Raw genomic sequence first — 25,847 nt, 5'->3', positions numbered from 1 at the left:
TGATCAACCAATGCTAGTATTCTACCTTTTGTTGTTTTTATATTCTCTCTCTCTCTCTCTCTCTTCTCTCTCTCTCTCTCTCTCTCCCTCCCTCCCTCCCGCCCTCGTCCCCCCTCTCTCTCTCTCTTTCTCTCTTTCTCTCTCTCTCTCTCTCTCTCTCTCTCTCTCTCTCTCTCTCTCTCTCTCTCTCTCTCTCTCTCTCTCTCTCTCCCTCCCTCCCTCCCTCCCTCCCCTCTCTCTCTTTCTCTCTCTCTCTCTCTCTCTCTCTCTCTCTCTCTCTCTCTCTCTCTCTCTCTCTCTCTCTCTCTCTCTCTCTCCCTGCCTCCCTCCCTCTCTTCCTTTCTTTTGTTAGTCATGGGGCTTGAACTCAGGGCCTGGGTGCTGTCCCTGAGCTCTTCAGCTCAAGGTTAACACTCTACTACTTTGAGCCACAGCATCACTTCTGGTTTTCTGGTGGTTAATTGGAGGTAAGAGACTCATGGACTTTCCTGCCCTAGCTGGCTTCAAACTTCGATCCTCAGATCTCAGTCTCATCTAGGATTATACGCAAGAGCCACCAGTGCCTGGCAATTTTCTCTCCCTTTCTCTTCTCGCAAGAGCCATTCACACAAGACACCAGCTGAACAGAACAACTATGCAGAGATCAACAAATCCTGTCTGGAATAAAGATCAGCAAATCCGAGCCAGGAATGAACCAACATCCGTGTCCATTCGCCCAAGGTAAGATAGGCATGGCAGGAGAATTTGTGTATACTGCACCACTCATCCAAACCCAGAAAGAGGACTTGAATGCACTACTGTCTTGAACATAAATATCCTAAGTGGATAAAAAATAAATAAAATGATCCAGGTTCCTAGTTCTCAGTGGGTAATTGAAACTCGAGAGTGGCAGCATAGACTCCACCCTCCCTTACAAAAAAAGATGTGGAGCAGAAAACAATTGCTGTCAAACTCTTATACACTCTACATCATCCCTGTGTAAACCCACCCCAGCCTGGTGTTGGAGAGTGCATTTGTTCATAATGGAAAGTAAGTGGTGAAGTAAAGTTCCACACGAGTAATGGACCAAAATAACATGGAAGCATATATTATTTTCCCCTAATTCAAAGGAGTACAGGAGGCAAACAAGCACTAGGGATTTTTCCACATTGTACTTTATCCATGAGGCACAGCTAGTGCATACACAGCATCTCCTAGGCATGACAAATGTGGGTTTCAAAAGTGGCAGTGTGTAAGGGCCACCACTGACTTATGCCTGTAATTTTAGCTACTCTGGAGGCTAAGATGTAAACATTGTGGATTGCAGCCAGCCCAAGCAAGAAAACCCATGAGACTCATCTCCAATCAATTTCTAAAAAGTCAGAAGGGGAGCTGTAGGCTAACCTTAAGAAAAACAGCTCAGGACAACCAAGAAGACCTAATCCAAGTACATGGATGTATTTCAAGCACTGAAATAGAAATGGCAATAAGAAACCTCCCATCCAAGAAAAGCCTAGGGAAAGATGGATTCACAGCTGAATTCTATAAGGTCTTCAAAGCAGAGCTCACACCAATACTCCTCAAGCTCTTCAACGAAACTGAAAATGAAGGCTCTTTACCAAACTCATTCTACGAAGCCACTGTAACTCTCATCCCCAAACCAGACAGAGATTCATCAAGGAAACAGAACTATAGACCCATTTCTTGGATGAACATTGATGCAAAACATCTCAACAAAATGCTGGCCAACCGTCTTCAGCAACTCATACAAAAATTATACACTATGATCAAACAGGATTCATCACAGGGATGCAAAGCTGGTTCAACATACACAAATCAATTAATATAATTCAACACATCAGCAAGAGCAAGGATAAGAATTACATGATTGTCTCAATAGATGCAGAAAAGGCATTTGACAATATCCAACACCCCTCTATATTTAAAGCTCTGGAGAACCTAGGAATCCATAGAATCCTCAGTATAATAAAGGCTGTGGATGACAAACTCACAGCTAGCATTATACTTAATGGAGAAAAGCTAAATCCATTTCCTCTAAAATCAGGAAGGAGGCAAGGATGCCCACTCTCTCCATTTCTCTTTAACATAGTATTAGAATTCCTAGCCAGAACAATAAGGCAAGAAGCAAGCATAAAGGGGATCCAAATAGGAAAGAGGAAGTGAAACTTTCCCACTTTGCAGATGACATGATTCTGTATTTCAAGAACCCTATAGACTCCACTCCCAAGCTGCTAGAGCTGATTCAAAACTTTGGCAAGGTAGCATAGTATAAAATTAACCCTCAAAAATCAACCACCTTCCTCTATGCCAACAATGAGAGCAACGAGGTAACAATCAGGAAAGCAATTTCTTTTACAATAGCCTCAAAGAAAATAAAGTGCCTAGGAATTACCTTAACTAAGAATGTAAAGGACCTTTTTGATGGAAGCTTTAAAACCCTGAAAAAGGAAATTAAAGCAGAACTGAGGAAATGGAAAAATCTCCCATGCTCCTGGACTGGAAGAATTAACATCGTGAAAACGGCAGTCTTGCCAAGGGCTATCTACAAATTCAACGCAATGCCCATCAATATCCCAATGTCATTCTTTAAAGAAGTAGAAGAGGCAATCCAAAATTTCATATGGAATAATAAAAGACACCGTATGGCAAAAATAATTCTTAGCAGAAAAAACAATACAGAAAGAATTAAAATACCAAACTTTAGACTCTATTACAGACCTATAGTGACCCAAACCACTTGGTACTGGCACAAGGACAGGCCTAAAGACAAATGGAATAGAACTGAGGACACAGATATTAACCCACAGACCTATGGCCACCTAATCTTTGATAAGGGAGCCAAAAAAAAAAATAGAACAGAAGAAAGACAGCCTCCTCAACAAGTGGTGCTGACAGAACTGGTTAAGCACCTGCAGAAAACTAAAGTTGGATCCTTCTTTGTCACTCTGCACCAGGATTAACTCGAAATAGATCAAAGACCTCAAGTTAAAAGCAGATACACTGAAAATTTTACAAGAAAAAAATAGGAAATACACTAGGTCTCCTTGACAAAGGTTGAAACTTTCTTAATAACACAACAAATTAGAAACACAACAAATTAGAAACACAACAAATTAGAGAAAGTCTGGATAAGTGGGACTGCTTTAAACTGCAGAGCTTCTGTATGGCAAACGACATAGTTAGCCAATTAACTAGAAAGCCTACAGAGTGGGAGAAGATTTTCACTAAACATACAACAGACAGAGGCCTCATATCTAAAACATATCAACAGCTCAAAAAATTGAATCACTCCAAAACTAATCTCCACAGATTCAACCATTCCATTAAAAGATGGGCCAAACAACAATCAGGAAAGCAACTCCTTTTGCAATAGCCTCAAAGAAAATAAAGTACCTAGGAATTACCTTAACTAAGAATGTAAAGGAACTTTTTGATGAAAACTTTAAAACCCTGAAAAAGGAAATTAAAGCAGAACTGAGGAAATGGAAAAACCTCCCATGCTCCTGGATTGGAAGAATCAATATCATGAAAATGACAATCTTGCCAAGGGCTATCTACAAATTCAGCGCAATATCCATCAATATCCCAATGTCATTCTTTAAAGAAATAGAAGAGGCAATCCAAAATTCCATATGGAATAATAAAAGACCCCGTATAGCAAAAACACTTCTTAACAGAAAGAACAGCGCAGGAGGAATTTCAATACCAAACTTTAGACTCTATTACACAGCTATAATTCTCAAAACAGCTTGGTACTGGCACAAGAACAGGCCTGAAGACCAATGGAATAGAACTGAAGACCCAGATATTAAACCACAGAACTATGGCCACCTAATCTTTGACAAGGGAGCCAAAAAATAGAATGGAAGAAAGATAGCCTCTTCAACAAGGGGTGCTGGCAGAACTGGTTAAGTATATGCAGAAAACTATAGTTGGATCCTTCTTTGTCGCCCTGTACTAGAATTAACTCCAAATGGATCAAAGACCTAAAGGTAAAAGCCGACACTCTGAAAACTTTACAAGAAGGAATAGGAGATACACCAGACCTCCTTGGTACAGGTCGAAACTTTCTTAATAAGGACCAAGAATCACAACAAATCAGAGAAAGTCTGGATAAGTCAGACTGCATTAAACTGCAGAGCTTCTGTATGGCAAAGGACATAGCTAGTAAACTTATTAGGAAGCCTACAGAATGGGAGAAGAGCTTCACTAACCATAAAACAGACAAAGGCCTCATATCTAAAATATATCAACAGCTCAAAAAATTGAATCACTCCAAAACTAATCTCCAAAGTAACAACCATCCCATTAAAAGATGGGCCAAAGACTTAAAGAGAGTCTTCTCTGAAGAAGAAACAAAAATGGCCTATAGACACATGAAGAAATGCTCAACATCTCTGGTCATAAAAGAAATGCAAATCAAAACAACTCTAAGATTCCACCTCACTCCAGTTAGAATGGCCAGGATCAAGAAAACTAATAACAACAGATGCTGGAGGGGATGTGGCCAGAAGGGATCACTACTACACTGTTGGTGGGAGTGCAAACTCGTTCAACCACTATGGAAAGCAGTATGGCAGTTCCTCAAAGGACTAAACATAGAGCTCCCCTATGACCCAGCAATTCCACTACTTGGCATTTACCCAATCATCCAGAAGCAAGGACATACTAAATCCACCAGCACAACAATGTTCATTGCAGCATTATTCACCATAGCAAAGATATGGAACCAACCTAGATGTCCCTCAGTTGATGAATGGATCAACAAGATGTGGTATTTGTACACAATGGAATTCTATGCTGCTGTCAGAAAGAATGACATTGCCCCATTTGTTAGGAAATGGAAAGACTTAGAAAAGATCATATTAAGTGAAGTAAGACAGACTCAAAGGAACTTAGGCTCAATGGTTTCCCTCATTTGTCATAATCAGTAGAAACCTTGGGCTCTCCTAGCAGAGGTTTGCAATAGAGCAAAATCTTGATACAAAAGGCCATATAGTATGACGCCGAATGAAAGGATCTCTAGGATATAGAAACAAAAGCCATATAATGAATGATTGTTGTCCTTAAGGTACTATGTTATCTCTCATCTCTTTTGGTGTCCCTTGGTTATCTCATATTGATACAGTATCTCACTTTGTTACCTGATATATTGGATATATTTGTATTTGGTTATTTGAAATTGGATAGGGAATGGGGGAAAACAGGATGAGGGGTGGGGGTAGGGGGGAGGGAAATGGGGACCAAGACATGTGAAAGGGTATCAATATATGGGAATTAATGTACCATCATGTACATCGTGTAACCCTTCTATTAATTACAATAAAAAATATATGAAAAAAAAAGATGGGCCAAAGACTTAAAGAAACTCTTCTCTGAAGAAGAAATAAGAATGACCTATAGACACATAAAGAAATGCTGGACATCTCTGGCCATAAAAGAAATGCAAATCAAACAAGTATAAGATTCCACCTCACTCCAGTTAGAATGGCCAGGATCAAGAAAACTAATAACAACAGATGCTGGAGGGGATGTGGCCAGGAGGGATCACTACTACACTGCTGGTGGGAGTGCAAACTCTTCAACCACTATGGGAAACAGTATGGCAGTTCCTCAAAAGACTAAACATAGAGCTCCGATATGACCCAGCAATTCCACTACTTGGCATTTACCCAATCATTCAGAAGCAAGGACATACTAAATCCACTAGCACAGCGATGTTCATTGCAGCACTATTTACTATAGCAAAGACATGGAACCAACTCAGATGCCCCTCAGATGATGAGTGGATCAACAAGATGTGGTATTTATACACAATGGAATTCTATGCTGCAGGCAGAAAGAATGACATTGCCCCATTTATAAGGAAATTGAAACACTTAGAAAAAATCATATTAAGTGAAGTAAGCCAGACTCAAAGGAACATAGGCTCAATGGTTTCCCTCATTTGTCATAATCAGTAGAAACCTTGGGCTCTCTTAGCAGAGATTTACAATAGAACAAAACCTAGATACATAAGGCCATATAATATGATGCTAAATGTAAGGATCTCCAGGATATAGAAACAAAAGCCATATAATGAGTGATTGTTGTCCTTAATGTACTATGTTATCTCCATCTCTTTTGCTGTCCCTTGGTTATCTCATATTTTTACAATATTTTACCTTGTTATCTGATATATTGTATATGTGTTAATTGGTTATGTGAAATTGGATAGGGAAGGTGGGAAATCAAGATGAGTGGGGGGGGAGAGGGAAATGGGGACCATGACATGAGAAAGCGTATCAATGTATGTGAAGTAATTCACCCTCTATCTGGTGAATATAATGTAACCCTTCTATTAATTACAATAAAAATATATGAAAAAAGAAACAGCTCAGGACAGAGCCTAGATTCTGAGTCCAAGCCCCAGGACTAGCACAAAACATAGGAGAGTGGCAGTATGTTTTCAAGCCCAGTATCTGTACTATACTGAATCAAGACAGGTTCTAGAGGACATATAGGGACTATAAGAGCAGATTCATTTTACTGTCAGAGCACAGCATTCATTCTTCTACTTAACAAAGGTTAAAAGCTGTCTGGATTTCCCTCCCTCCAATATATGAGCTGATAGTTACCTCCTCCTTTCCTTATTTTCATCTTTTCTACCCCTTTATAATCCACCTAATAATATACCTATGCAGGAGTACTCTGTGTACCTGCACATTCCTCAAATTGATTCCTGTTCTCCCCATTTTCCTTCTCTTACCTCTTTCTATACCATCCTGAAATCCCCAATTGTTAACTTTTGGGTTTCTAACTTCTTCTCTTACCATGTAGTCTCCTACATATATAACACAATTGTTTGTGTAATGTTACCAATGGTATTTTACTGTTTGGAACTACTGGATTGAGTATAGCAGTGAATTTGTTAGTGCTGAGATAAACTCAAATACCAATGATGAGATACTGTACATCAACTTAGCTAATAGCCAGTCCTATGAAAATAGGGATAATAATTCAATAGAAAGATTTCAGGTAACTAAAACCACAAACTCTTTTCAAATTATTGTATCTAAACTTAAAAATACAAGAAATAGGAGAGACTAGAGAAGTGCAACCCCTCTAAAAAGCAGCAATTACACGACAAAGGCTAACAATGACACTGAAGTAAAGGAAATCTCATGTACTGGGTTCAGAGGAATGGTAAGAATATTCAATGAAACAAAGAAGAGAGTTTATAAACAGCTCAGTGAAATCGAAGAGAACACAAGAAAACAACTAATTAAATCCAAAGAGGATTCAAATTAAAAGCTAAATAAATACCAGGTAAATCCAAATAAACAGCTATAAGATCTCAATGAGAACACAGCTAAAAAAGATCAAAGAAGATACATAGAAACAAATAACTAAAGCAGTCAATGCCAGGCAAACTAAAAAGATGTTGATACAGATATAGAAATTTGGGGGGGGGGGAATCAAACTGAAATCTAAGAAATGAAAAGTAAAATGGAAAGCCTCTCAAGCACAATAGGTGACATAGAAGCCAGAATTTCAGGGCCTGAAGAGAAAGCAGAAAAATCAGAATAAAATACAGAAAATAAAAAGGTTAAAGAAATATTTTTAAATGCAAGAACTTCATGACTCTATTAAAAAAACAAACATTACTTTTGAATATTGACAAAGGAAATGCTAGCTGAAGGAACAGAAAACATATCCCAAAAAGTAATTGTCCAAAACTCCTGTTAAAAAATGGTTAAAAAAGGAGGTGGTAGCACTGTGACTTAACCTGGTAGAGTAGTAGTCTTGAGCTGAAGATCTCAGGGACAGTGCCCAGGCCCTGAGTTCAAGCCCTAGGACTAACCAAAACTAACAAACAAAAAGCTAAAAAAAAAAAAAAAAGACTTAATATTTCAGGCCGGGAGCTTGGCTTAGTGGTAGAGTGCTCACCCAGCATGTACGAAGACTGGGGTTAGATTCCTCAGTACTACATACATAGAAAAAGCTGGAAGTGATGCTGTGGTTCAAGTGGTAGACTTTTAGCCTTGAAAAAATCCAAGGACAGTGCTCAGGCCCTGAGTTCAAGTCCCAGGAATGACAAAAAAAAGTAGTATTTCTCACCAATCCAGAATGGAAAGCTTCAAATGAAAAGTTATGATATGTGAGAGCCAGGAGTTTGGCCTAGTGGTAGAGTGCTTGCCTAGCATGCACGAAGATCCGGGTTCCATTCCTTGGTACCACATACACAGAAAAAAAAAGCTGGAAGTGGTGCTATGGCTCAAGTGGTAGAGCTCTAGACTTGAGAAAAGTCCAAGGATAGTGCTCAGGCCCTGAGTTCAAGCCCCACAACTGGCAAAAAAAGAAAATGTGTAGTTGTTTTTATATATGTGAACCTATAGAATGAAATGCCTACCTGCTATATTTGTCATGTTATGAAATTAGAGTTGCCAAAGAGGTAAAGAATTGTGAGAGTATTATGAAAACAGTATAATGTCTTAGAAGAAAACAGTTCAGGAAAAGATTAAAATTCTGCAAAACACTCAAATTTAATCTAGATTCTAAAAAGAAAGCAGTCTATACTACAATCAAAAGTAGGTTAGCATCAAAAGTAATTGTAGGACTACATTTTTACTATATCCTTTAAAAATGTATTCCTGATACAATATTTCTTGTATTTTTCCTTTAAAAGATTTTATTTAAGGGGGAAAGTAAAGGACAGGATGACATTATCAAAAAAGAATTGTACTCATTACCAAAGTTATGAAATAGTAACTCCTCTGTATAACACCTTAATAATAACAATAAAATTATATCTTTTAAAAGGATTGATTTAATGTCGTGGTACATGTAATGATGTAAGGCATTTTGGAAGTAAGGAAAACCACTAGTCTGCATCACTTTCAGGAGTTTCAGCTATCACAGTCTTACCTATCAGCAACTGAAATATTCCGCAAGGGACTTGTTAAATAAACAGTGCTGTTTTTATAATGGAATGTGGTTGTTATAAATGACCTCATAAGAAATGCTTACGTGCATAAGAAAGTGCTAAAATTAACAGTTAAAAGTAAACTACTTGGGCTGGGAGTTTGGCCTAGTGGTAGAGTGCTTGCCTAACATGCATGAAGCTCTGGGTTCGATTTCTTGGTACCATATGCATAGAAAAAGCCAGAAGTGGTGCTGTGGCTCAAGTGGTAGAGCTCTAGCCTTGAGAAAGCTCAAGGACATTGCTCAGACCCTGAGCTCAAGCCCAGGACTGGCAAAAAAAAAAAAAAAGAATGTTTGTGATCATTGGAGACAGTGGAGACAGAGTATTTGGAAGGTAATTACGATTGGAGCCAATCATGAGGGTAGGGAGCCCCATGATGGTATTAGTAACGTTATAAGAAGAAAGGAATTGCTGGACAGTAGTGGCACACGCCTGTAATCCTAGCTACTCAGGAGGCTAAGATCTGAGGATTGTGGTTTGAAGCTAGCCTGGGCAAGAAAGTCTGTGAGACTCTTATCTTCAATTAACCTCCAGAATACCGCAAGTGGAACCACGGCTTGAGCGATAAAGTTCTAGCCTTGAGAGCAAAAACACTCAAAGACATCATCCAAACCCTGAGTTCAAGCCCAGGACTGCAACAAAAAAAAAGAAAGAAAGAAAAGAAAAAGGAAGGAGGAGGAGGAGAAAGAAAAGGAGGAGGAAGAAGAGGAGAAACCATAGCTAATACACTTGCTCTGACTTACCATATGATGGCCTCTGGCATGTCAAGACATAGTAAGAAGGTACTACTGGGTACCAAGCATATGCCAGCATCATGATCTTAAATACCTCGGCTTCCATAGCTATGGGATTGTAATGTGTTAAAAATGAAAATTCATGGGAATTGTCAGCCTAAGTTAGCTTCAAGGACAACAGTTACTAAAGACTTATCAAACTTGTCAGAGAATCCTTAGGCAAACAGTAAACTTATCAGAAACCCCCAGGCAAGCTGTACTAGGAATGAAGGTCATGCCAAGGTTATGTGGTCCACTTGCAAAAAAAAAAAAAAAAAAAAAAAAAAACAAAACAAAAAAAACCAAGCACTTAGTTTTGCCTCTGTGTCTTGCTTGCTTGCATGTGCGAGCTAATTTTGACTTTTACAATGATAGGTTCATTTGTATGGTTGCCATAACAGCCATTGGCCTGTGTGGAACTGGGATGGTTAAGTGGTGTAAAATTATTGGCCACTTATGTGTGGCTATGTGTGGCTTTTGCCTTTATATACCCCCTGCTTTTTGAATTAGGGGCTGCTCACTCCTGAGTTGTTAGCCCTGGCCAGCTATAAACTTCAGACTTTTTACCGTTAGTCAGAGTTTGTGACTTTAATGGGGTCCCAGCCCACTTCAAGAAAAAGAAACCTTTATTTTTATAAATTAGCTGGTCTCATATTTTTGCTATAGCAGCTGACAGCAGAATAAGATAATCAGTACAATCAATGCCGTTCACAAATGACTCCAATTCTCCATCAATCTTTGTTGCAGGAACTTCCTAATGTGTTAGCCACAAGCAACTTTCCTGATTCCCTGGCTCCCCTGCTATTGAGCTTACCCACAGGCTAAGACATAGCAAGTACCAATAAATATTTTCTTACATATGTTAAACTTTAGCAGTACTTCTAGCACTTTCCCTAGGACTTTGTACTTGATCCAGTACCTTTTTTCCTGTATTTCAGAGCTATTTTTCCATGCATGAATAAGAACATGCTCATAAAAGTAACAGACAAAACTGAAAGTAACTAACTCTCATACTCAAAATATCTCCTAAAGCTGAAACAAATACCCTCAGTCAAGATACAACTAAACAGAGAGGAAATATCAAGATTTCAAGATAAGGCTTTTTTCACATCGTAATAAGCCTGGAATAGTTAATATGAAACAAAACCCCTGAGAATTTAGTTAAGTGGGAGCTTGTATGAGGGAAGAAAATGCATTTAAACTGCCAAAAAAAAGGAACCATAATCTTTAAACATGTCTATAGAAATATAATGTTTCAATAGGAATGAAATCCACATCATGTTTACCCCTTAAGAGAAGGGTTGATAAGCGCTATCACTAACTCTTTATGTGCATCATAATCATTCAAAAGACTCATTAAAGCCCAGATTACTGAGTCCTTCTGCAGTATTTAGGATTCAAGAGATCAGGGGAGGCCAATAATTTACATTTCTAACAAGGTATGGATAAAGCGTATTCTCACACTCTGAAAAATGAACTGTACAACTTGGGGGGGTAGAGCTGGAAGGGGGAAAATGGGAGAAAACAAGGGAAGGGATGACACTGTTCAAAAAAGAAATGTACTCATTACCTGATTTAAGAAACTGTAACCCCTCTGTACATCACATTTGTGATAAAATTTTAGAAAATAAATAAATGTTTGATAAAGGTTTCAAAATAAAAGCTTGTCCTAGGATTAGTGTTTGAGAATCACTGGTTTACAGTGGGTAGGGGGACACAAAATAATAACAAATGCTCTAGAACTCTTGACATGATGAAATAACATGATGAAAGAATTCTACCTCTTTAGCTTGAATAAGAAAGGGATGGAGGGCTGAGAGTCTGGCCTAGTGGTAAGAGGGCTTGCCTAGCATGCACGAAGACTCGGGTTCAATTCCTTGGTACCACATACATAGAGAAGTGGTACTGTGGCTCAAGTGGTAGAACACTAGCCTTGAGAAAGCCCCAAAACAGTTCTCAGGCCCGAGTTCAAGCATGGGACTGGCAATACACACACACACACACACACACACACACACACACACACACACACACATATGCGTGTGTGTGTGTGTGTGTGTGTGTGAGGGATGGAGTACCATACTACCTGTATTTGATGGTTTAGGTAACAGAACAAATGGGCTTGCCAGATGTAAATACATTGCTTTACATTTAAAACTGCTTTGTTGAATGGCAACTCCTTTGTACAACTATTTAAAGATAATATTTTTTAAAAAACACAATAATTGAAAATTATAAAGAAGAAAATTTAAGCTCAGGATAATGATATCCTTTTTTAAAAAAACTACTCAAAACTAGACTACTTTAAGCTTTTAAAAAATACTTTGTTTTAGACTTGTATTTATTATATGATTAGTTTTCATGTATATGTGCATGTATGTACATGTATGTATACACTTAGGTACATGTACACATGTGTACATGTATGCATGTATGTGACTGCATATATGTGTGTATATATCTTTAATATCCAGAATCATGATCTTCACTAGAAATTTGGAGGTAGTTATCTTTTGATGATAGTAATAAGACAAATTTTTGTATTGCCTCAGTGAAATTCAATGTAGCGCATATGGATGATTTCTGTAATAAAATATTAACAGTCATAAAATGTAGGATAGGTAAGTAGTTCTGTGACCCTGAGGTGATTAAATAGAAGCCAGAGAGATAGTTAAGTAAATGCTTAAGAGATGCGTGTCTCAAATCCCAGTCTGCATCAAATTCCCTGGAGGGTTTGTTAAACTAGAGTACTGACTCCAATCTGGGAGTTTCTAACTCCCTAGGCCTAGTGGAGAGTCCAGGAATTTGCATTTCTAACAAGTTCTCAGTGATACTGATGCTATTGGTTCAGAGTGTCACCATTTGAGTGTCTCTAATATGGTACATATCCACCTAAAATGGCTCTCAAAAATCTGAACTTGTGCTGTTCATGTCCTCATGGCAACTTCTCTGCTTGGGTGTGAGCTGAACCCAATGACTTGCTTCTAGCACATGAAAGTCCCCCAAAGTGATGGAGTGTCATCACTATGATTAGGCTAGAAAGACTAGGAGATTTCTGACTCCAGAAAAAGAGTACTTTTTCCTCCTCCTCTGCTCCTGCTAAGCACACCTAAAAATTCTGGACATTATGTATAAACACAGCAGAAAAAGACACTGAAAAGTGAAAATAAGAAAACAGATGAGCTAGGGACCTTGAGATCCAAGAAATATGATATGATTGCATTAGAGTACACAGATAGACAAGTGGGAAAGAGGATGGGTTCCCTCCTTCCCCCACCCCCGTGTGCTCGCACACATCTGAGATATTTCAAATATAACAAGCACCCTTGGGTTATGATTAACCAACACCCTTCTACAGGGAGCCATCTTCATATCAAAGGCAAACAGACACAATGTAACACAAAAGCTACGATGAGAGCAATAGATGACCCTCACAGAGCAAAAAGGATCCACTATGCTTGCATCTGTCCTCATTGTGCAAGCATCCAACTTCCCACAAGGAGGCAACGTGTGCGCATGCTCTGGCTGACTTAGAGAAAGTGACAACAGACCCCAAAGTACCACTGGCGGATTTCCCCTCCCTATTACCTAACAAAAGACACAGACAGCTAGATCTTGAAATAGTCAAACAACTGGCCTTGCATGTAGAAATATACTTTCACTTTCATAAAAGTCTCTTTTCACAGTAAAATTTTCTCTGTTGTGTTTCTTTTTGCTTACTTTTCCTGCCACCAGGACAGCGTTCTTATTTTAAACACTGTGTCTCAAAACTGAGGACTTTGTGCATGCTTTAGACACTGTATCTCAAAAAATGCAGCTTTGTTGCATGCTAGGCAAGCACCCTACCACTAGGTCACACTCCCAACCCTGGATATTTTTTTATTGTAATGTATAGAGGGGTTACAGTTACATTCACCAGATAGTAGGTGCATTACTTCTCACACATTGATACCCCCTCTCATGATTTTGTCCCCATTTCTCTCCCTCCACACCCTCCCAATCATCTTGTTTCTCCCCCCTTCCCTTTCCTATTTCAAATAAACAAATAAAGGTATATACAATATGCCAGGTAACAAAGTCAGATACTGTAACAATATGAGATTAACCAAAGAGCCCTGGATATTTTTCTTAGAGCCACCACAAGTGTCGTTGCTTTCTCCCCAAAGGACTACTAGAAAGACAGGGGAAACAAGGATGGCCTTTCTTCCAACCACAAGGCCAAGAGAAGAACCTAAATTTCTTTTTTTTTAAGTGAAACTTTTTTATTGTAATGTATAGTGGGGTCACAGTTACATTCACCAGACAAATAAACATATATACAATATACCAGGTAACAAAGTCAGATACTGTAACAATATGCCAAAGGGAACCAAAAGAGAAGAGAAATAACAGTACATTATGAACAACAACCACATAACACAAAACTGTTTAAATGCAACTTTCAGGTAGATGAATTTTACCTTTATAGCTCTCTTTTGTATACAGATCAGCATATCCTACAATGTGACATTTTAAAATTAGCATACAAGGGCCAGGAGTTTGGGGCTTGAGAGTCTCATAGGGACTTTTCTGTTCTGGCTGGCTTCACACCTTGATCCTCAGATCTCAGCCTCCTGAGTGGCTAGGATTACAAGTGTGTGCCGCTGGGACCTATAGTTATTTTTCAAATATGGTTCTTTCATCATTTCTCAGGGCCAGCCTTATACTTCTTTGTCTACCTTCTTACCCCTCCCATATAGCTGGGGCCACAGGTACTTGTCACCAGGCTTAGCAATTGATCATGATGACATCTTTGTAGTTTTGCACCTGGTCTGGTATTGAATGTAATCTTCCTTATCTCTACTGTCAAAGTAGCTGGTCTTATAGGCTTGAGAAGAACCTAAATTTCTACTCATGTCAAGCTGTCGTAAAACAGCCCAATGCTTCTCCTACTCAAATGGTTTCAGGAAAGGCCAAATAGGGAGCTAAGACTTTCATCCACCCATGCACTAAGGCTTGACCACTCTCCCTTCACCACCAGGGAGCTTATGTGAGGAATTTGAACTCCACCTGTCACCACTGGAATGCCCACTCTGTCTCCCTGCTACGTTTATATTAGGGAAGGCCAAATGAAGAATCAGGATTTTTACCACTGCCCAGTAGTAATAAGAATGCCATTCCCCTGCAGTATCTGAGAAGATCACATGGTCACAGGGACATGGCAGAGAAACATCCCTTCCTCTTGGAGGAAAAGAGGGAAGTAGGGCAAAGACTTGCCTTAGAATCCAGCACTAGACCCCTTGTAAAATCCAGTGCTGGCTCTGGTAACCCTAGAGCCTTGAACTCCAAGCTAGTATCTATAGAATGAGTCTTCAGGCATTCCCAATGGCAGGTCAGCTCTCATGGCTCCAGTTTCAGGTCACCCTTTGGGTCTGTCTCTCTACGAACAAGACTGACACCAACAGCCTCAGAGTTTCAGGTTCAACCCAGACAAAGGCTTTAGATCTCCCCTATAGTCAGCTAGCTCCCACAAGCTTCAGCTCTAGCCAAAAGGTCAGCACTCACTCAAAAACCCACCCTCCCTGTGTATACAGGCACCAACCCGACTGGCATGAAAACCGACAAAGAAAAGAATGACAAGCCCTGTGCATTTTTGACAAAACTAGCAGCAACACAAAATGGGAGAAGAAAAACCTTATTATATGAAATTGAGACATCGGATAGCTAAGATGCTTTTGTTTTCCTGCTATGAAGTTATTTGAGATCGTTACACTGCTTTGGGTATTGGCCTTTATTAGATAACATCGTTTTCAAGTATTTACTCCCCAATAAGTGAGTTATCCCTTTACTCTGCTGAGTGTTTCCATTGAAGTAAAAAGACTTTTTGTTTCATATGCAGCAGTAATACTCACTAGACACTGTTGAAAATGAACTATTCAGTTTGTGTGGGAGAAGGGTCAGAAGGGAAAAAACTGGGAGAAAGTGAGGGAAGAGGTAACACTTTTCAAAAGGACATGTAAAAAAAAGAGAAGAAAAGAAAGAGCAATGTACTCATTGCCTGACCTATGTAACTATAACTTCTCTGTATACCACCTTTACAACAATAATTTAAAATTTTTGTTTTAGTTTGATGCCAAACTGTTATCTATGCATTTTTTGTTATCTTCGCTTTGGGGATCATATCCAAAAATATCATTGCCTTAGACCAACATTGTGCAACTTTTCTTCAGTGTTTCCTTGTAATGGTTTTAGTGTCATGTGTTAACATTTAAGACTTTGGTCCATTTTGAGTGAAATTTTGCCTATAGTGTGAGAATCTAATTTCATTCTTCTGCTCTTAGATATTCACAGATCAGGATAACTGACAAATCAGAATTAAACAAATTGGCAATTTTGTGTTCTGTAAAAGACTGGTAGGAGGACAAAAGACATTTATATACAGCCTGGCAGAAAGTATTTACAAGTCATGTTAAGTTAGCTTTTCCATTACTGTAATAAATACCTGAGAAAATCCAGCTAATAAAGAGAAAAGGTTTAACTTGGGTCACACTTTTGGAGATTTAGTTCTTGGTCATTTGGCCTCATGCAGACTGTGGTAAAGCATTACATCATGGCAAAAAATATGTGTTGGAAGAAAATCTCATCAAGGGACAGGAAGAGGTTGAGTCTCATGGCCTCACAATCCTCTTCATGGACATGTCCCAAGTGACCCGAAGACTTCCCACTAGAGGCTTCACCCCTTAAAGTTTCTACCACATTTCAATAGTGCTATAGTCTAGAGACCAAACCCTTTTTAAAAAATTTATCTTATTTTTTATTGTTGGGGTAATAGAGGGGTTAGAGTTACATTGGTCAGGTAGTAGATGCATTACTTCTTACACACTGATACCCCTTCTCGTGTTTTCTTCCCCACAGCCTTCCCAATCATCTTGTTTCCCCTCCTTCCCTTTCCTATTTCAAGTAAACAAATGAACGTATGTACAATATACCAGATAACAAAGTCAGATACTGTAACAATATGAGATTAACGAAAGGTCAAAAAAGAGAAGAGAAATAACATAGTACATCAAGAACAACTATCACACAAGATAAAGCTCTTGTTTTCATATCCTCGAGTTCCTTTCATTTAGTCTCATCCTATATGACCTTGTGTATCTAGGTTTTGCGCTATTGTAATCCTCTGCTAGGAGAGTCCTAGGTGCGTACTAATTATTACAGATGAGGGAAACCATGGAGCCTATGTTCCTTTGAGTGGAGACCAGACCCTTAACACTGGAGCCTATGGAGAACATTCCAGATCCAAAACCATAGCACCACATATGCCACAAAGGTCTAGGATCTCAGATGGATAAATGAATGATAATAGATAGATAAATAGATATTACACAGAAAGACAGATGATAGATGACAGAGTTGGTAATAGATAATATATAGATAATACATGATAGACAGAGAGATAGATGATAGAAAATAGATGGCAGATACATAGAGAATAGATGATAGGCGACATTCAGAGATAGATGACAGGTAAAAACATAATAGATAAATAGATGATAGGTAATAGATGATAGATTAGATATTAAACTGGGAGATACATAATAGAAAAATAGATAGATGGATAGATAGATAGATATGCAATAATTTTAAAACAACCCAGTCTATTTCTCCACCCTGTCTTCCTGGACTCTCTCATATTCTCAATCTGGCCAGCTACTGGCAAATGACTCCCAACCTCTATAGGAAGTCAGGGACTCTCATTGTCTTTCCTGATTTGATCCTCACAAAGGATTCCCAAATCAGCATTCCCATCTAGTCCATGCTGTGAGCCTTATCTTGGTATTAAGAGGCCTGCAATTGGCAGACAGTTAAATCCTCCCAAATCAAGCTTACAGCTGAGAACTGAGGAAGGTTGGTTTAGAAGAAGAAGAAGAAGAAGAAGAAGAAGAAGAAGAAGAAGAAGAAGAAGAAGAAGAAGAAGAAGGAGGAGGAGGAGGAGGAGGAGGAGGAGGAGGAGGAGGAGGAGGAGGAGGAGGAGGAGGAGGAGGAGGAGGAGGAAGGGATTTCAGGCCTAAGGTGAGAGGACAGACACTGCTGGGTATGGGTTGGGGCTCTTTCTGTTCCCATCATCAAGTGATTGAGGCTACTAAAATTTCCCCCTTCTCTTGTTCTCAGAACAAATGGACTAACCTGGCATTTTTGACTACCTAAGCTGAGGGGAGAAAAAAAGCCTTGACCTTTCCAATCAGTGCTAAATGTACCACTTAATGGCTAATGCACTAATCTCTAATAATTTCAAAGCAGAGTATGATAAAAACCAGGGAGGGGGCCGGGAGGTTGGCCTAGTGGTTAAAGTGCTTGCCTAGCATGCATGAATAGCCGGGTTTGATTCCTTGGTACCACATACAGAGAAAAAAGCCGGAAGTGGTGCTGAGGCTCAAGTGGTAGAGCTCTAGCCTTGAGAAAGTCCAAGGACAGTGCTCAGGCCCTGAGCTCAAGCCCAGGATTGGCAAAAAAAAACCAGGGAGGTATGGTTGGTCAAGTGACAGGACAGATTTATCCAGTCCAGCGGAAGAAGAAAGTGGAGTGTGTGTGTGTGCGCGTGTGTGTGTGTTTGTGTGTGTGTGTGTGTGTGTGTGTGTGTGTGTGTGTGTGTGTGTGTTCCATAGGGGCAGATATACACAGAATGAAAACAGTAGAGGGCGGAGGCCTTTAGGATTCTTTAAAACTCCCAGGTGGAACCTAGGTCAGACACACATCCTGTATGAACCTTTCCTGCCCAGCTGGGATATCCTGTGTTTGTTGAAAGAACCACTCGGGGAAGCCGTGGCCATTGTCCTTCCCGAAATCTGCCAGTGAGCCCCTCCCCAGGCTGTGGCAACCACCCCAGGCAAAGGAAGAGGGACTCTGGGAAGGTCGTTATCAGCATCCTCCATGGACTTCCTCACCTCCTGTCCAGCCTCATTAGCCCTAAGCTCCTCAGCATCCTCAGATAGAAACCTGGGAGGCTGGGAAGAGCTCAGTGCCCTGAAACCAACTGCCTCTGACACTTTCCTCTCTGATCAAACCCTGCCCCAGTGTAGGCCTGAGTGAGCAGCTGGAGGACACAGCTGGGGCCGCAGCCCAGAGCCCAGGATGGACCCACAGCTGGGGCCTGAGGCTGTCGTTCTCCATCCAGGCTGGCCAGCCCTGCTGCTGTTGGGGGTCTCAGTCTTGAGCTGTTCTTCCTCGCCAGCATCTCCCCCTCCTACTCTGGTACCCCGAATCAGAATCAGCTACAATTTGGGAAGGACTTTCCTCGGCCTTGATAAATGCAATGCCTGCATCGGGACATCTATTTGCAAGAAGTTCTTTAAAGAAGAAATAAGGTCAGAATCTCCATCAAATAACATTGAGGGGCAAAATTCTGTACCTTTCATGTGAAGATGTCCAGGAATTTGTTGAAAAATGCACTGGAATGTAATTGATTGGGTGGGAGAGAAAAGAAAACCAGTTAATGACAGTGATGGTTTTGATGTTACAGTGGGTAGTTGAACAAGGGTTAATTCCAACTTCTAGCACTAAATGGTAAAATCAAATTTCATCTGAAATGAAAACTTGAACATTTTACTTTTTATGAATAGTCTGGGGTCTGTTGTTCAAGTTTATTCTTCATGGTGAAGTGGGAAGGGTGCTAAAATTTCTAGAAATCCTACTGTCTGACAAGCCTTTGTAGCCATCCTGAGTGCTAGTAATTTGTACCCATTATTCAGATGGCCAGCTGAGATATAGCAAGAGGAAGAGATTTGCTCAAGAGCAAGTGGCAGGTCTAGGATACAAAGTCTGGAATACAAAGGACAGGGTGTGTGTGTGAGAGAGAGGGGAGGGGGAGGATCTGGGGCTTGAACTCAGAGCCTGGGCACTGTCCCTGAGCTCTTTTGCTCAAGGTTAGTGCTCCATCACTTGAGCCACAGCTCCACTTCTGACTCGTTTTGGTAACTAATTGGAGCTGAGAGTCTCACAGATTCTCTTGTAAAACTAGAACAGCTATATCCAAATTCTGAAGTCTTAAAGCCAGCTTTTTGCTGTGTGATGTTGATCAGAGGGAAATCAAAAACTAGTAGATTGGGGGCCGGGAGTTTGGCCTAGTGGTAGAATGCTTGCCTAGCATGCACAAAAACCCAGGTTCGATTCCTCGGTACCACATACATAGAAAAAAGCCAAAAGTGGTGCTATGGCTCAAGTGGTAGAGCTCTAGCATGGAGAAAAAAAAAACCAAGGACAGTGCTCAGGCCCTGAGACTAAGCCCAGGACTGGCAAAAAAATAAAAATTAGTAGATTGTAATACATATGGCTATCACCTAAGGATGCCACCACACCCTGCAAAAGCCTATAAACATATAGTCACTGAGCTTCTACCAAGGCCAGATCTAGAATATGCTGTGATGATGGTCATTACTCTTTTTTTGTCAGTCATGGAGCTTGAATTCCGGGCCTGGACACTGTCCCTGAGCTCTTCAGCTCAAGGCTAGCACTTTACCACTTGAGCCACAGCACCACTTCCGATTTTCTAGTGGTTAATTGGTGATAAGAATCTCACGGTCTTTTGTGCCTAGGCTGGCTTTGAACTGCAATCCTCAGATCTCAGCCTCCTGAGTAGCTAGGAGGTGTGAGCCACGGCGCCCAGATGATGGTCACCATTATTGTGGTCATTGATCTGTAATGCATCAGAAGGAGGAAGCCATGTTGCAAATAAAGAGAAGGCTTGTAAGGTTCCATGATCAAGCTAAAAGAATCAACCAGGATTTAATGACCAGTCTGTATTAACCAGGCATCTATGATTATTCCGCTAAATTAATTCGGCAGAAAAAAGTAAATAGAAAATATCCATTAAAATGCTAATTTTTGAGAGAACATATATTTGGGGGAGGCAATGAGAAAATTTTCACTCCAAAGCACTTTTTTTTTGCCAGTCCTGGGCTTGAGCTCAGGGCCTGAGCACTGTCCTTGGACTTTCTCAAGGGCAGAGCTCTACCACTTGAGCCTCAGCACCACTTCTGGCTTTTTTTATGTATGTGGTACCGAGGAATCGAACCCAGGTCTTCGTGCATGCTAGGCAAGCATTCTACCATTAGGCCAAACTCCCGGCCCATCCAAAGTACTTTTTAAAGGCATTTTTTGCAGGATGCTGGGGCTCACACCTCTAATGCTTGCTACTCAAGAGATCACAGTTCAAAGCCAGCCTGGATAAAAATAAATCTGTGAGATTTTGATCTCCAATTAAGCAGCCCCCCAAAAAAGCTAGAAAGGGAGTTGTGGCTCAAGTGGTAGAGTGTTAGCCTTGAGCACAAAAGCTTAGGGAGAACACCCAGATTCTGAGTTCAAATTCCAGTACCAGCATATACACACAGAGATGATAAACAGATAAAATAAAGGTACTTTTGAATGAGGAAAAGTTGGAAGAGCCCCACTGGGATAACCTTACATCAGGCAATGGTGAGGGCATGAAGCTGAGGAAGGAAAGATGAGGCCTGGGTTTCTGGAAGATCTCATAGGAAGCAGTGTGCAGGAGGGAAAGCATTGTGGGACTAGTTCTCATTATCTCAAAAGGTCATTGTGGATGAAGTAAAGCAAGAAAGACATGAGCCCATTCAGCCATAACAGTTTGTTGACTAACTTGATGTGAGAGGAAATAAAGGTGAAGATGTTGAATATGAACTCTAAGTTTCCTATCTAGGAAATGAAAAGAGAACCAAGACCGTAGATGCATGATGCTAATTCCCTCAAGGAAAGAAAGCAATGGGCATATGATTGTGTGTCAGGCTAGGAAGAAAGAGATGAACTTTGTGAACTGAAAAAAAAGATGTCTGAGTTTCCATGCTCCTTCACCAAGCAGTGATGTTTCTCTTCAGGCATGTACTGAACAAATTCAGAAAATAGTTCTCTAAATAGGTTTGTGTTCCATAGAATTCAGGATATTACTTCACCTCCCTTGTAATTTATTTCCCATGTGTGCCTGAAAGGGAAATGTGCAGATACACACAGGAAAACACTAAGCAGGAAGCCTCAGCTCTGAACTTGTCCATGCTGAGTCTTCAGCCCCAGCCTAGAGGTAGACACAGGCAAGGAGTAAATCTCACAGAACTTGGTTATCCTCCTTATTGGTACATTATAAAAGAACTCTTTTGTGCCGGTTGTGGGGCTTGAACTCAGGGCCTGAGCATTATCCTTAAGCTTTTTTTTTCTCAAGGCTAGCATCCTACCACTTTGAGCCATAGCTCCACTTCCAGTTTTCTGGTGGTTAATTGGAGATAAGAACCTCACAGACTTTCCTGCCTAGGCTGGTTTTGAGAACCTCAGATCTCAGCCTCCTAAGAAGCCAGGATTCACTATGAAAAAACTCCTCCAAGTAGGATATTTGGGTCAAAAAGGTAAAATATTTTGGCTGTATATATCTATCTTCAAATGGATATTTCTGTCTATAAAATTCACTTATTTCATACTCACAAACACATCCATTATAAAGAATGATATTGTACCATTTGTAAAGAAATGCAAAGACCTGGTAAAACTAAGCTAAGTAAATCAGGTCCAGAGAGACAAAGGATACACACTTTCCCTTACACGTGGAAGCTAGGTTTAGCCTATAAACTTATAAATAAATACATTGGGTGGTATACAAGTATATACAAATGCATTAACTAAAACATATTAGATTCAAAGATGATCTCAAATAGTGTAATTACCTAGAAAAGCAAAGTCAAAGCCCAACAAAATAAATACCAGGAATCAGGTATATGAAAGGAGTGGGGTAGGGTCAAGGGGAGAGGGGGTACACAAATAAAGAGGGGGAGAACACAGTCATAAATTCAATGTATATCCTACAAAACTAAGAAAAGTGAAAGTAAGGGTGGTTAGGGGCAGGATGAGTGAGAATGTTGAAAGGGGCGATATTGATCAAATGCACTGTATTCAGAAGCCGCCTTGTTAATGACAACACCTTTGTACAACTACCTAAAGATAATAAAATAAAGAAAAAGAATAGTGCATTAAATTATTGAATTAATAAAATTAGTAAATTTTAAAGACATGAAATAAAATAATGCCATGTATATATTTCCTATAGTAACTATTAATATTTCATGTAATCATTATAACTTGTGTGTTAAATATATTAATAGCCATAACTTAAATTGATATTTAATATTAATTTGTAGCTTTCATTTTTCCTAACTTTTGAGCAGTTTCTTTCAGATTTATCAGCCATTTGTGCTTCTCTGCTAAATTGTCTAACTATGCTTCTTTGTCTCTTTTCTGAGGAGGAGAGGCAGCTGGAGATGGAATTCCAGAGCCTCATGCATTGTAAGCAGGCATTCTAGCACTAAGCTATGCCCAGACCACCACTCCCCTGTGCTTTTCTTTCTAATGGTGCATGTATTCTTGTTCTTGTTGATCTCCTCTTTTAGCTTTTTGCCATTGAGTAACTACCTATGCACTTTTAAGAACGTTTCTTGGTGCCAGGAGTCTGGCCTAGTGGTAGAGTGCTTGCCTAGCATGCACAAAGACCCGGGTTCAATTCCTCTGTAGCACATATATAGAAGAGCCGGAAGTGGTGCTGTGACTCAAGTGGTAGAGCACTAGCCTTGAGAAAAGCCCAAGGACAGTACTCAGGTCCTGCATTCAGTCCCCAGGACTGGCAAAAAAAATGTTTCTCATTCTACTTCAGGGGAAAAAACAGTCCATCCCCAGATCTCTATCCACAATATTCTAGCCCAGTCTGCTTGAGTACTTCCACCCTGATTCTTACTAAAGACACTGCTAAAATGCGAACAGCAGAGGGCCTTCCTAGACTGGCAGAGTATGTTGAACACCTCTAGCTGGTAGAGGAGTATGGCCTTGCTTTCTTTCCTTTATCTCTTCTTTGGTGAGAATGCTAGTAATATATCAGAGTCCTCCCCATTCCATCCTTGGTCACCAAACACTGAAAACTGGAATGCTTTCCATAGCAATTCTCCCATGCATTCCATATTGACTTTTGTATCCTGAATGAAAACACTAAAGGAAGCAAGAAAACTGAGTATACCTTATTGGCATACTCTTCCTATTGAGAATATTCCTATTATAAAATCCTGAAAGACCATACCAATTGGGAGCGTCTACTAGAATTTGATTGATTAATATTCAGTATCAGAGAGCACTTTGTGGCACAATTTAAGAAATATTTAAGAAGACCCCCCAAAATACAACTTATCTAAGTAGTAGCCAATGACATGACGGGACATCAAACTTGTAAGTGCAACAAAAGGCAATGGACTCTACAAGAAAAATGGTAAATTTTGCTACGGTATCTTAGTCCTGTGGCATTTTTTTTGCCGGTCCTGGGCTTAAGCTCAGAGCCTGAGCACTGTCCTTGGATTTTTCTCAAACTCCCGGCCACAGTCCTGTGGCTTTCAAAAGATACTGGGTTAGTCCAGGAGCGTAGCCTAGTGGTAGAGTGCTTGCCTAGCATGTACAAAGTCCTGGATTCAATTCCTCGGTACCACATACATAGAAAAGGCCAGAAGTGGTTCTGGGGCAAGGGGTGGAGCTCTAGCCTTGAAAAAGTCCAAGGACAGTGCTGAGGCCCTTAGTTTAGGGCTCAGGAGTGTCAAAAAGAAAAAAAGATACTGGGTACTGTCAGCTTTCTGTGCAGAGCTAAGGAATGGAGAAGAGAGTAGAGAGGCAAGAAATACTTAGAAAAGCCTATGTACCCAACAAGGGAAAAAAAAACATTTCATTCTAAGTCCAATTCTGTCCCCTTTCCCATGATAACCACCCTACTCTCCATGTTGAGAAACTTAGGAAACTGACCTGGAAATTTCCTTCTTACTCTGAGAAATTGTGGTCCATTGCACATCTTTGAATGCAATAAGGAATTCAACCAGTCTTACTTCAGTCATACACATGATATCAATTCAAAAGGATGATTTAGAGAGCTACCACTGGCTGAGTGCCAGTGGCTACTTGGGAAGCTAAGATGTGAGAATCACTGAAGCCAGCCCAGCAGGAAAGTCTCTAAGATTTTTATTTCCAATTAATCAGTAAAGTGCTGAAAGGAGAGGTGTGGCTCAAGTGGTAGAATGCCAGCACAAAGAGCTGAGGAAGAGCAGGAGGCCCTGAGTTCAAGCTTCAGTATCAATTTAAAAAAAAAAGAAAAGAAACAACTACTTCTGTTTTGTGGTTTTTCCAAATTCCAGGGTATCGACATTTTAGTCAATTTTTAAAAGCTTATTTTCTCAACATTCTCCTCCTCCGTAATGTAGATAATCAATGGTATAAAAGTATACATTTTCCATTTCATAAAATAAGGGTATTACCATGTTCAATGTGGACAACCCTATTTGCCCCTATTAGTCCTTATGGAATGTCTTGATCACTGAACCTCTGGGTCACCTACCAAACCAAATTGGTGTTATCACTTCAGAGACTCCTGAGGAGAAAGAGACTGAAGAAAGCTTGTCCCACAGGGCAGGAAGTCTAACCTCTGAAAGCCAATTGAGTGAACAGGAGTCTTGAAATTTGCATTTATTTTCCCTTTAATATTCTTAGCCTCCAAACAAGATGGGAGTAAGAGCAAAGAGAAAATAAATTCTCGGCTTGAGAAAGCAAAGGAAGGGGTAACATTGTCTAAAAAGAAATGTACTCATTACCTGACTTAAAAAATGTTAACCCCTCTATATATCACCTTTATAATAACAACAAAAATCTCAGATATAACAAGCAAATTTTCAAGACCTTGTCAGTTCTTAACTTTAACATTGTTATCGATCCTGTCTCATGTACTAATTCAGGAAATGACTGATGGATTAACAAGCAATATCAGAGTGGTAAATATTGTGCCTTGAATGCCACTTCTCCAATTCCTAATTATATGACCTTGGCTCCCATGCCTCAGATGTATAGCTAATAATAGTATTAAACTCATAGATACATTGAAAAGCTTAAATAAAGGTCAGGCATGATGACATATATCTATAATTGCAGCTACTTGGGAGACTGAGGTTGGGCTGATCAAAGACAGCCTCAGTAAGGAGTTATCAAGACTATATCTCAATCAAATAAGAATGAACCAGTGACACATTTGTAATCCCAGCTAAACCAATGGTATGACTAGG

At 39.9% G+C, this 25,847-nt stretch overlaps 1 protein-coding gene across 1 annotated transcript in view; it reads left to right on the top strand.

Moving 5' to 3' along the window:
* The first annotated feature begins 18,783 nt into the window (after positions 1-18,783).
* Positions 18,784-25,847, top strand: part of Dipk2b (divergent protein kinase domain 2B) — a 36,688-nt gene continuing 29,624 nt past the window's right edge. Inside the window, exon 1 of the mRNA XM_090325849.1 lies at positions 18,784-19,082. Within this exon, the coding sequence (XP_090181975.1) occupies positions 18,850-19,082 (233 nt within the window). The 5' untranslated portion in view covers positions 18,784-18,849. The remainder of the gene's footprint in view (positions 19,083-25,847) is intronic.

Source organism: Megascapheus bottae, chromosome X (genome assembly GCF_031878675.1).
Source record: "Megascapheus bottae isolate mThoBot1 chromosome X, mThoBot2.hap1, whole genome shotgun sequence".
NCBI lineage: Eukaryota > Metazoa > Chordata > Mammalia > Rodentia > Geomyidae > Megascapheus > Megascapheus bottae.
The sequence above is the reverse complement of the archived record's forward strand: the minus strand, read 5'-3'. Positions and strand labels throughout refer to the sequence as shown.